The following is a 12,995-nucleotide window of genomic DNA, read 5'->3' as shown; positions in this document are numbered from 1 at the left end:
CTCTTCTCCCCCCCCCCCCCCCCTCTCTTCTCCCCCCCCCCCCCCCCCCCTCTCTTCTCCCCCCCCCCCCCCCCCTCCTTCTCCCCCCCCCCCCCCTCTCTTCTCCCCCCCCCCCCCCCTCCTCTTCTCCCCCCCCCCCCCCCTCTCTTCTCCCCCCCCCCCCCCCTCTCTTCTCCCCCCCCCCCCCCCTCTTCTCCCCCCCCCCCCCCCTCTCTTCTCCCCCCCCCCCCCCCCACTTCTCCCCCCCCCCCCCCCCCCCTCTCTTCTCCCCCCCCCCCCCCCCTCTCTTCTCCCCCCCCCCCCCCCCTCTCTTCTCCCCCCCTCTCTTCTCCCCCCCCCCCCCCTCTCTTCTCCCCCCCCCCCCCCCCTCTCTTCTCCCCCCCCCCCCCCCTCTCTTCTCCCCCCCCCCCCCCCTCTCTTCTCCCCCCCCCCCCCCCTCTCTTCTCCCCCCCCCCCCCCCCCCTCTCTTCTCCCCCCCCCCCCCCCCTCTCTTCTCCCCCCCCCCCCCCCCTCTCTTCTCCCCCCCCCCCCCCCCCTCTCTTCTCCCCCCCCCCCCTCTCCCCCCCCCCCCCCCCCTCTCTTCTCCCCCCCCCCCCCCCTCTCTTCTCCCCCCCCCCCCCCCTCTCTCTTCTCCCCCCCCCCCCCCCTCTCTTCTCCCCCCCCCTCTCTTCTCCCCCCCCCCCCCTCTCTTCTCCCCCCCCCCCCTCTCTTCTCCCCCCCCCCCCTCTCTTCTCCCCCCCCCCCTCTCTTCTCCCCCCCCCCCTCTCTTCTCCCCCCCCCCCCTCTCTTCTCCCCCCCCCCCCCTCTCTTCTCCCCCCCCCCCTCTCTTCTCCCCCCCCCCCTCTCTTCTCCCCCCCCCCTCTCTTCTCCCCCCCCCCCCCCCTCCTCTCTTCTCCCCCCCCCCCTCTCTTCTCCTCCCCCCCCCCTCTCTTCTCCTCCCCCCCCCCCTCTCTTCTCCTCCCCCCCCCTCTCTTCTCCTCCCCCCCCCCCCTCTCTTCTCCTCCCCCCCCCCCTCTCTTCTCCTCCCCCCCCCCCCCTCTCTTCTCCTCCCCCCCCCCCCCTCTCTTCTCCTCCCCCCCCCCCCCTCTCTTCTCCTCCCCCCCCCCCCCTCTCTTCTCCTCCCCCCCCCCCCTCTCTTCTCCTCCCCCCCCCCCTCTCTTCTCCTCCCCCCCCCCCCTCTCTTCTCCTCCCCCCCCCCCCTCTCTTCTCCTCCCCCCCCCCCCCTCTCTTCTCCTCCCCCCCCCCCCTCTCTTCTCCTCCCCCCCCCCCCCTCTCTTCTCCTCCCCCCCCCCCCTCTCTTCTCCTCCCCCCCCCCCCCTCTCTTCTCCTCCCCCCCCCCCCCTCTCTTCTCCTCCCCCCCCCCCCTCTCTTCTCCTCCCCCCCCCCCTCTCTTCTCCTCCCCCCCCCCTCTCTCTTCTCCTCCCCCCCCCCCCCTCTCTTCTCCTCCCCCCCCCCCCTCTCTTCTCCTCCCCCCCCCCCCTCTCTTCTCCTCCCCCCCCCCCCCTCTCTTCTCCTCCCCCCCCCCCCCTCTCTTCTCCTCCCCCCCCCCTCTCTTCTCCTCCCCCCCCCCCCTCTCTTCTCCTCCCCCCCCCCCTCTCTTCTCCTCCCCCCCCCCCCCCTCTCTTCTCCCCCCCCCCCCCACCCCCTCCCTCGAACCCCCTGCCCGGACACCAGAGAACCTCCCCGGACAACCTCACCCCGGACCCCCTCTCCAGTCCCGGAAAATCTCCACCCGGTCCCGGACAGACTCCTGCACCTGCTCTTCCTGGGCCTCCATGCTGCTCCGCCGGCCTCTCCTGCTCCACCTGCCGCTCTTCCTCTGGTATCTCTTCACTCTACACCGGGATGTGCTGCTCAGCTCCGGCGGGAGGCTCCTTGGAGCCGCCACTTACGGCGGTCGCTGGAAATATCTCACCTTCATCAACATGGTAAAGGCCCAGAGCCTGGGGCTGGATTAGAACCCTGGGGGCCGGAGGAGCAACCAAACCGGGTCACAGTCTGGTCACGGAGATGGTAGCCAGGGGGGATGTGGAAATGCCGGCGTTGGATTGGGGTGGGCACAGTAAGCAGTCTTACAACACCAAATAAACCTGTTGGATTTAACCTGGTGTAAGATCTTACTGTGGTCACGGAGAGCATGAGAGACTCATCCGGAAACTCCCCAAAGAGCAGAGTGTAATCGGAGCTTTACTCTGTATCCAACCCCATGCACTCACTACCTGTCCTGGAAGTATTTGATGTGGAAAGTGGAGTGGCAGCTTTACTGCATCATACCCTGTACTGTGCCTTCCCTGGAAGTGTTGGATGGGGACAGTGTTTCCTTCCACTAGTGCTGAAAGACGTGCTTGTTAGGTGAATTGGACATTGTGAAGTGTCCCCTCAGGGTAGCACAAGTGGATAGCACTTTGGCTTCACAGTCCCAGGTTCAAATCCCCACTGGGTCACTGTGCGGAGTCTGCACGTTCTCCCCCGTGTCTGCATGGGTTTCCTCCGGGTGCTCCGGTTTCCTCCCAAAGTCCAAAGACGTGCAGGTTAGGTGGATTGGCCATGATAAATTGCCCTTGGTGACCAAAAAGATTAGGAGGGGTTATTGGGTTACGGGGAATAGGGTGGAAGTGAGGGCTTAAGTGGGTCGGTGCCAACTCAATGGGCCGAATGACCTCCTGCACTGTGTTCTATGTACCCAAACAGGCATCAGAGTGTGGTGACTAGGGCATTTTCACAGTAATTTAATTGCAGTGTTAATGTAAGCCTACTTGTGACAATAATAAGGATTATTGTTGTGTTTGTCAACGCACCCCTCAAAAGTCACTGTCGGACCTGCATCCAACACCTCTTCTGGCAGAGTTCCAGGCACCTACTCTCCTCTGTGTAAAAAGCTTCCCTCGCACAACCCTAAACTGCCCTATGCATCTTTAAGCTATGCCCCCGAGTAATTGACACTGCCACCCCTGGGAAAAAGCTTCACTCTGTCCATGCCCCTCATAATTTTATAAACTCCTATCAGGTCGCCCCCTCAACCCTCCACCATTCCAGTGAGAACAAACCAACTTTATTTCATAGATTTCATAGAATTTACAGTGCAGAAGGGGGCCATTTGGCCCATCGAGTCTGCACCGGCTCTTGGAAAGAGCACCCCACCCAAGGTCAACACCTCCACCCTATCCCCGTAACCCAGTAACCCCACCCAACACTAAGGGCAATTTTGGGACACTAAGGGCAATTTAGCCTTTATCCAACCTCTCCTCGTAGCTAATGACCTTCATACCAGGCAATGTCCTGGTACACCTCTTCTGTACCCTCTCCAAAGCCTCCACATCATTCTGACAGTGTGGGACCAGAATTGAACACTGTATTCCATGTGTGGCCGAACTAAGGCTCGATACAGCTGCAGCATGACTTGCCAATTTTTATTCTCTGCCCTGGCCGATGAAGGCAAGCATGCCGTATGCTGCCTTGACTACCTTTTCCGCCTGCGTTGCCTCTTTTTCAGTGACCGATGGACCTGTACACCCAGATCCCCCTGCCTGTCAATACTTTTAAGGATTCTGCCATTTACTATATATTTCCCACCTGTATTGGACCTTCGAAAATGCATTTGTCTGGATTAAACTCCATCTGCCATCTCTCCATCCAAGTCTCCCAACTGATCTATATCCTGCTGTGTCCTCTGTCAGCCCTGATCACTGTCTTCAGTTCCACCAACCTTTGTGTTGTCCAGAAACTTACAACCCAGTTACATTTTCCTCCAAATCATTTATATATACAACAAATAGCAAAGCTCCCAGCACTGATCCCTGCCGAACGCCACTAGTCATAACCCTCCATTCAGAAAAGAGCCCTTCCACTGCTACCAAAGAACAAAGAAAAATTACAGCACAGGAACAGGCCCTCCAAGCCTGTGCCAATCCAGATCCTCTATCTAAAACTGTCGCCTATTTTCTAAGGATCTGTATCCCTCTGCTCCCTGCCCATTCATGTATCTGTCTAGATACATCTTAAATGACGCTATTGTGCCCGCCTCTGCCACCTTCGCCGGCAATGCGTTCCAGGCACACACCACCCTCTGTGTAAAGAACTTTCCACGTATATCTCCCTGAAACTTTTCCCCGCTCACCTTGAACTCGTGACCCCGAGTAATTGAGTCACCCGCTCTGGGGAAAAAGCTTCTTGCTATCCACCCTGTGCATACCTCTCATGATTTTGGAGACCGCAATGAGGTCCCCCCTCAACATCCGTCTTTCTAATGAAAATAATCCTAATCTACTCAACCTCTCTTCATAGCTAGCGCCCTTCATACCAGGCAACATCCTGGTGAACCTCCTGCACCTCCAAAGTATCCACATCCTTTTGGTAATGTGGCGACCAGAACTGTACGCAGTATTCCAAATGTGGCCGAACCAAAGTCTTATACAACTGTAACATGACCTGCCAACTCTTGTACTCCATACCCCTTCCGATGAAGGAAAGCATGCCGTGTGACTTATTGACCACTCTATCGACTTGCGCAGCCACCTTCAGGGTACAATGGACCTGAACACCCAGATCTCTCTGTACATCAATTTGTTTTCTATGACGGAGCCAGTTTTGTATCCGTCTTTTTTTTTAAATAAACAATTTTAATGAGGTATGTTTTGGAATTGTAAACAGTAGAATTACAGAACGAGAAAACAAAAGGACTGGAAAGTAAACAAAGTACATAGTGCAATTGCCGTAGCCCATTCCACCAAGATCTGCCTAATTGACCCCCTATACTACATTCCCTAACCCCCCCCCCCCCTTCCCCTATTGACAATTAATTCTCCGCAAAGAAGTCAATGGTTGCCACCTCTGGGTGAACCCTAACAACGACCCTCAAGGCGAATTTGATCTTCTCTAAGCCCAGGAAACTCGCCATGTCTGACAGCCAGGCTTCCGACTTCGGGGGCTTTGAGTCCCTCCAAGTTAGGAGTATCCGTCTCCGGGCTACCAGGGAAGCAAAGGCCAAAATGGCGACCTCTTTCTCCCCCTGGAGGTCCGGGGCCTCTGAAACCCCAAAAATCGCCACCTCTGGACTTATTGCCTCGTGTTCAATATTCTAGACATGACGTCCTCGAACCCCTGCCAGTATCTCCTAAGTTTTGCACAAGCCCAAAACATGTGGACATGGTCTGCCGGTCCTCTCAGACACTTTACACACCTGTCCTCTACGCCGAAGAATCTGCTCATCTGGAACACTTGTGGGCCTGGTGGAAGACCTTAAATTGAATCAGGCCAAGCCTGGCACATGTTGCAGTCCCATTGACCCTGCTCAGCGTGTCCGCCCACAGGCCTTCCTCAATCTCCCCTCCCAACTCCTCCTCCCATTTATGCCGCAGCTCCTCGGTCGGCGTCTCCTCCTTGTAAATATTCGAGACACTTCCCTCCCCCACCCATCCTCTAGACACTACCCTGTCTTGGATCCCCCTCAGTGGCAAGAGTGGAAAAGATGGCACCTGCCAGCGCAAAAAGCCCCGCACCTGAATATGCCGAAATTCATTCCCCTCGTCAACCCAAACTTGGCCTCCAGCGCCCTCAAGCTAGGGAAGCTCCCTCCCAAAAACAAATCTCCCATCCGCTCAATCCCCGCCCTCTGCCATACCCGAAACCCCCCTTCCAACCTCCCCGGGGCAAACCGATGGTTGTCAAATATTGGGGACCAGACCGATGCTCCCATTGCTCCCACGTGCCCATTGTTCCCAGATCCGAAGGGTCGCCACCACTACAGGACTAGTGGCGAAGTGTGCTGGCGGGAACGGCAGAGGCGCCGTCACCAATGCTCTCAGACTGATACCCCTACGTGAGGCTGCCTCAACCCGCTCCCAAGCCGACCCTCCCCCACCCCCTACTTCCTTATCATGGCTATGTTAACCGCCCAATAATAGTTGCTGAAATTCGGCAGTGCAAGCCCCCCTTCCCCCAGTTCCTCTCGACCATCACTCGCGGGGACTTGCCTGCCCATACAAAGCCCAAAATGATCTTGCTTACCCTCTTAAAAAAGGAACATGGAATGAAAATGGGGAGACACTGGAACACGAATAAGAACCTTGGGAGGACCGTCATTTTAACTGTCTGTACTCTCCCAGCTAACCACAGCGGGAGAGCATCCCACCTCCGGAACTCCCCTCGGATTTGATCTACCAACCGGGACAGGTTCAGCTTGTGCAGTCGACCCCAATCCCAGGTACCTGAAACTGACCCCCAACTAACCAGAACGGCAGCTCTCTCAGCCGGTCCCCTTGGCCCTTCTGAACTACAAACATTTCACTTTTTGTCATATTCAATTTAGAACATTACAGCGCAGTACAGGCCCTTCGGCCCTCGATGTTGCGCCGACCTGTGAAACCACTCTAAAGCCTATCTACACTATTCCCTTATCTTCCATATGTCTATCCAATGACCATTTGAATGCCCTTAGTGTTGGTGAGTCCATTACTGTTGCAGGCAGGGCATTCCACGCCCTTACTACTCTGAGTAAAGAACCTACCTCTGACATCTGTCCTATATCTATCTCCCCTCAGTTTAAAGCTATGTCCCCTCGTGCTACACATCACCATCCGAGGAAGAAGGCTCTCACTGTCCACCTGATGCAATCCTCTGATCATCTTGTATGCCTCAATTAAGTCATCTCTTAACCTTCTTCTCTCCAACGAAAACACCCTCAAGTCCCTCAGCCTTTCCTCATAAGATCTTCCCTCCATACCAGGCAACATTATGGTCAATCTCCTCTGCACCCTTTCCAATGCTTCCACATCCTTCCTATAATGCGGCGACCAGAATTGCACGCAATACTCCAAATGCGGCTGCACCAGTGTTTTGTACAGCTGCAACATGACCTCATGGCTCCGAAACTCAATCCCTCTACTAATAAAAGCTAACACACCGTACGCCTTAACAACCCTCTCAACCTGGGTGGCAACATTCAGGGATCTATGTACATGGACACCGAGATCTCTCTGCTCATCCACACTGCCAAGAATCTTACAATTAGCTCAGTACTCAGTCTTCCTGTTATTCCTTCCAAAATGATTCACCTCACACTTTTCTGCATTAAACTCCATTTGCCACCTCTCAGCCCAGCGCTGCAGCTTGTCTGTGTCCCTCTGTAACTTGTAACATTCGTCCGCACTGTCCACAACTCCACCGACTTTAGTGCCATCTGCAAATTTACTCGCCCATCCTTCTACGCCCTCCTCCAGGTCATTTATAAAAATGACAAACAGCAGTGGCCCCAAAACAGATCCTTGTGGTACACCACTAGTAATTGGACTCCAGTCTGAACATTTCCCATCAACCACCACCCTTTGTCGTCTTCCATCTAGCCAATTTCTGATCCAAACTGCTAAATCACCCTGAATCCCATGCCTCCGTATTTTCTGCAGTAGCCTACCGTGGGGAACTTTATCGGACGCTTTACTGAAATCCATATACACCACATCAACTGCTTTACCCTCATCCACCTGTTTGGTCACCTTCTCAAAGAACTCAATAAGGTTTGTGAGGCACGACCTACCCTTCACAAAACCGTGTTGACTATCTCTGATCAAATTATTCCTTTCCAGATGATTATACATCCTATCTCTTCTAAACCTTTCCAAGATCTTGCCCACAACAGAAGTAAGGCTCACTGGTCTATAGTTACCGGGGTTGTCTCTACTCCCCTTCTTGAACAAGGGGACAACATTTGCTATCCTCCAGTCTTCTGGCACTATTCCTGTAGACAAAGATGACTTAAAGATCAAAGCCAAAGGCTCAGCATTCTCCTCCCTAGCTTCCCAGAGAATCCTAGGATAAATCCCATCCGCCCCAGGGGACTTATTTATTTTCACACTTTCCAGAATTGCTAACACCTCCTCCTTATGAACCTCAAGCCCTTCTAGTCTAGTAGCCTGAATCTCAGTATATTCTCCTCGACAACATTGTCTTTTTCCTGTGTGAATACTGACAAAAAATATTCATTTACCACCTCTCCTATCTCCTCGGACTCCAAGCACAACTTCCCACTACTGTCCTTGACTGGCCCTACTCTTACCCTCGTCATTCGTTTATTCCTGACATATCTATAGAAAGCTTTAGGGTTATCCTTGATCCAACCTGCCAAAGACTTCTCATGTCCCCTCCTGGCTCTTAGCTCTCTCTTTAGGTCCTTCCTAGCTAACTTGTATCTCTCGAGCGCCCTAACTGAACCTTCATGTCTCATCTTTACATAAGCCTCCTTCTTCCTCTTGACAAGTGTTTCGACTTCTTTTGTAAACCACAGTTCTCTGGCTCGACCACTTCCTCTCTGCCCGACAGGTACATACTTATCAAGGACATGCAGCAGCTGTTCCTTGAACAAGCTCCACATTTCCATTGTGCCCATCCCCTGCAGTTTTCCTTCATCCGATGCATCCGAAGTCTTGCCTCATCGCATCATAATTGCCTTTCCCCCAGATATAACTCTTGCCCTGCGGTATATACCTATCCCTTTCCATCTCTAAAGTAAACGTAATCGAATTGTGGTCACTATCACCAAAGTGCTCACCTACCTCCAAATCTAACACCTGTCTTGGTTCATTACCCAGTACCAAACCCAATATGGCCTCGCCTCTCGTTGGCCTATCTACATACTGTGTCAGGAAACCCTCCTGCACACATTGGACAAAAACGGACCCATCTAAAGTACTCGAACTATAGTGTTTCCAGTCAATATTTGGAAAGTTAAAGTCCCCCATAACAACTACCCTGTTGCTTTCGCTCCTATCCAGAATCATCTTTGCAATCCTTTCCTCTACATCTCTGGAACTTTTCAGAGGCCTATAGAAAACCCCTAACAGGGTGACCTCTCCTTTCTTGTTTCTAACCTCAGCCCATACTACCTCAGTAGACGAGTCCTCATCAACCGTCCTTTCTGCCACCGAAATACTGTCCTTGACTAACAGTGCCACCCCTCCCCCTCTTTTCATAGAATCATAGAATTTACAGTGCAGAAGGAGGCCATTCGGCCCGTCGAGTCTGCACCGGCTCTTGGAAAGAGCACCTTACCCAAGGTCAACATCTCCACCCCATCCCCATAACCCAGTAACCCCACCCAACACTAAGGGCAATTTTGGACACGAAGGGCAATTTAGCATGCCCAATCCACCTAACCTGCACATCTTTGGACTGTGGGAGGAAACCGGAGCACCCGGAGGAAACCCACGCACACACTGGGAGGATGTGCAGACTCCGCACAGACAGTGACCCAAGCCGGAATCGAACCTGGGACCCTAGAGCTGTGAAGCAATTGTGCTATCCACAATGCTACCGTGCTGCCCCTTTTACCACCTTTCCTGCGCTTAATGAAATATCTAAACCCCGCCACCTGAAACAACCATTCCTGTCCCTGCACTATCCATGTCTCCGAAATGGCCACAACATCGAAGTCCCTGGTACCAACCCATGCTGCAAGTTCACCCACCTTATTCCGGATGCTCCTGGCATTGAAGAAGACACACTTTAAACCACCTTCCTGCCTGCCGGTACACTCCTGCAACTTTGAATCCTTACTCATGACCTCCCTACTCTCAACCTCCTGTATACTGGAGCTACAATTCAGGTTCCCGGGGCTACAATTCAGGTTCCCAAGCCCCTGCTGAACTAGTTTAAACCCTCCCGAAGAGCATTAGCAAATTTGACCCCCAGGATAGACCATCCAGTTTGTAGAGGTCCCACCGACCTCAGAATGAGTCCCCATTGTCCAGAAATCTGAAACCCTCCCTCCTGCACCATCCCTGTAGCCACGTGTTCAACTCCTCCCTCTCCCTATTCCTCGTCTCGCTATCACGTGGCACGGGTAACAACCCAGAGATAATAACTCTGTTTGTGCTAGATCTAAGTTTCCACCCTAGCTCCCTGAATTCCTGCCTTACATCCCTATCCCTTTTTCTACCTATGTCATTGGTACCTATGTGGACCACGACTTGGGGCTGCTCCCCCTCTCCCTTAAGGATCCCGAAAACACGATCCGAGACATCACGCACCCTGGCACCTGGGAGGCAACACACCAACTGCGAGTCTCTCGTTCCCACAGAATCTCCTCTATCTATCCCCCTAACTATGGAGTGTCCAATGACTAATGCTCTACTCCTCACCCCCCTTCCCTTCTGAGCAACACTGACAGACTCTGTGCCAGAGACCTGTACCCCATGGCTTACCCCTGGTAAGTCCCCCCCCCCCCCCCCCCCACAAACAGTATCCAATGTGGTATACTTGTTTGTACCCTGAAATCCGGCCGAATTCCCCCAGGGTCGCCATGATTCCGTCCATCCACGCCATTCGGTCCAAAACGTACAAGAGCAGGTCATTTGTGTACAATAAAACTCTATGCTCCCCCCCCCCCCCCCGAACCAGCCCCTTCCAACCCTCAGAGCAATTGCCAGTGGCTCTATAGCTAGCGCAAACAGCAGTAGGGAGAGGGGTCACCCCTGTCTCGTCCCGCGGTGCAGTCTAAAATAGTCGGTAGTCGTCCTGTTTGTCCTCACACTCGCCTCCAGGGCCTGATATAGCAGCCTGACCCAGTCGATGAAACCCACCCCAAATCCAAACCGTCCCAGCACCTCTCAAGTAGTTCCATTCTACCCGGTCAAACGCCTTCTCCGCGTCCATTGCCACCACTACCTCCACCTCCTTTCCCTCTGGGGGCATCATGATCACATTGAGTAACCTTATATTTGCCACCAGTTGCCTACCTTTAATGAACCCTGTTTGGTCCTCCCTAATAACACGCGGCACACAATCCTCAATCCTAGTGGCCAAAAGCTTTGCCAGCAGTTTAGCATCCACGTTAAGAAGGAAGACCGGCCTATAAGATCCACACGACTCCGGGTTCTTGTCCCGTTTTAAAATCAAGGAGATGGTAGGTTTACGATAGTGACATTTAAGGGGCATCTTGACAAATACATGAATAGGATGGGAATAGAGGGATGCAAACTCAGGAAGTGCAGAAGTTTTTAGTTTAGACGGGCAGCATTGTCGGCACAGGCTTGGAGGGCTAAAGGGCCTGTTCCTGTGCTGTACTTTTCTTTGTTCGTGGTAGCCTGCGACATCGTCTGGGGTAGCACCCCTCTGTCCCTTGCCTCATTAAAAACCTTGACAAGCAGCGGCCCCAATATCCCGGAGAACTTTTTATAAAATTCTACCAGGTACCCATCCGGCCCCGGGGCTTTACCTGATCGCATGGCCTTTAAGCCCTCAAATATCTCCTCAGCTCTGATCGGGGCGCCCAGCCCTTCTACTATCTCCCGACCCACTTTTGGGAATGTCAGGCCGTCTAAGAAGCGGCTCATCCCCTCCGGCCCTGCGGGGGGCTCCGAGCTATGGAGATTGCTATAAAAGTCCTTGAAAACCCTGTTCACACCTGCCCCAACCCCCTACCAAGTTACCGCCTCCATCCACCACTTTACCTATTGCCCGAGCTGTCTCCCTCTTTCTGAGCTGCTGAGCCAGCATCCTGTAGGCTTTCTCTCCATGTTCATATACCCCACCCCTCGCCATTCTGAGCGGCTGCACTGCCTTACCCGTGGACACCACCCCAAACTCGGCCTGCAGCCTCCTCCGTTCCCTCAAGAGCTCCGCATTCGGGGTCCCCGCATGCCTCCAGTCAATCTGTAGGATCTCCGCTAACAGTCGGTCCGTTTCAGCCCTGTCCGTCTTGTTCCTGTGAGCCCGGATTGAAATCGGCTCCCCCCTCACTACTGCTTTGAGCGCCTCCCACACCACCGCTGCTGAGACTTCCCCAGTATTGTTGACCTGGAACTTTCAAGCGGTTATTGGATAGGCACATGGAGCACTTGCATGAACTCCCTCAGTTCTTTTCACATTGCTGACACTCTGCCCTTTTTTGAGCACGACCGGTCCCCTCCCATAACCAGCTTGTGGGAATCCAGGTTGGCTATCTTCCCCAGCACCCTCTCTATGAAATCCGCATCATCCCAGTTTGGCACGTATATGTTGACCAGGACCACCTTCCTCCCTTTCAGCTTACCGCTAACCATAACGTAGCGACCTCCCCCGTCCGAAACAATACTCCCCACCTCAAACTGCGCCCGCTTGTTCACCAGAATCGTGACCCTCCTTGTCTTAGTATCTAGCCCTGAGTGGAATACCTGACTAACCCTGCTCTTCCTCAACCTAATCTGGTCCGCCACCTTCAGGTGCGTCTCCTGCAACATTATCACATCCGCCTTTAGAGCCCTAAGATGCGCGAACACTTTTGCCCTCTTCACCGGCCCATTTAGCCCTCTACGTTCCACGTGACCAGCCTAGTTGGGGGCACCGTGCCCCCCCCCCCCCTTGCCGGCCAGCCATCCCCTTCCCTGGGCCTGCCCCCAACCCCTGCCCTGCGCCTCTGTAGCCCCGCCTCCTGGCAGCGCCCATCCCCGACCTTTTCTCCACTTCTAAAATCAAATCCCTCCCTCGTCGTTTTGTATCTGTCTTGCCAGCTCACCTCTGATCCCATGTGACTTCACCTTCTGTACCATTCTGCCATGAAGGACCTTGTCAAAGGCCTTACTGAAGTCCATATAGACAACATCCACTGCCCTACCTTAATTGGTCATCTTCATCACTTCCTCGAAAAACTTGATCAGGTTACTGAGACACAACCTCCCCTTCACAAAACCATGCTGCCTCTTGCTAATACATTCATTTGCTTCTAAATGGGAGTGAATCCTGTCTCAAAGAATCCTCTCCAATAATTTCCCTACCACTGACGCAAGTCACACCAGTCTGTAATTTCCTGGATTATCCTTGCTACCCTTCTTAAACAAAGGAACAACATTAGATATTCTCCAGTCCTCTGGGACCCCACCTGTAGCCAGTGAGGATACAAAGATTCCTGTCAATGACCCAACAATTTCCACCTTTGCCTCCCTCAGTAGTCTGGAGTAGATCCCATCAGCCCTGGGGACTTATCTACCTTGATGTTTTTCAAGACACCCAGCAATACCTCCTTTTTA

The 12,995-nt window shown here is 53.8% G+C and overlaps 1 protein-coding gene across 1 annotated transcript in view; it reads left to right on the top strand.

Moving 5' to 3' along the window:
- The first annotated feature begins 1,662 nt into the window (after positions 1-1,662).
- Positions 1,663-12,995, top strand: part of LOC140406451 (uncharacterized) — a 76,315-nt gene continuing 64,982 nt past the window's right edge. The window contains exon 1 of the mRNA XM_072494490.1: positions 1,663-1,928. Coding sequence (XP_072350591.1) covers positions 1,776-1,928 — 153 coding nt within the window. The 5' untranslated portion in view covers positions 1,663-1,775. The remainder of the gene's footprint in view (positions 1,929-12,995) is intronic.

This window comes from Scyliorhinus torazame, unplaced genomic scaffold, assembly GCF_047496885.1.
Source record: "Scyliorhinus torazame isolate Kashiwa2021f unplaced genomic scaffold, sScyTor2.1 scaffold_540, whole genome shotgun sequence".
NCBI classification, from domain to species: Eukaryota; Metazoa; Chordata; class Chondrichthyes; order Carcharhiniformes; family Scyliorhinidae; genus Scyliorhinus; species Scyliorhinus torazame.
Note: the sequence above shows the minus strand (reverse complement) of the source record. Positions and strands in the feature narration are given on the sequence as shown.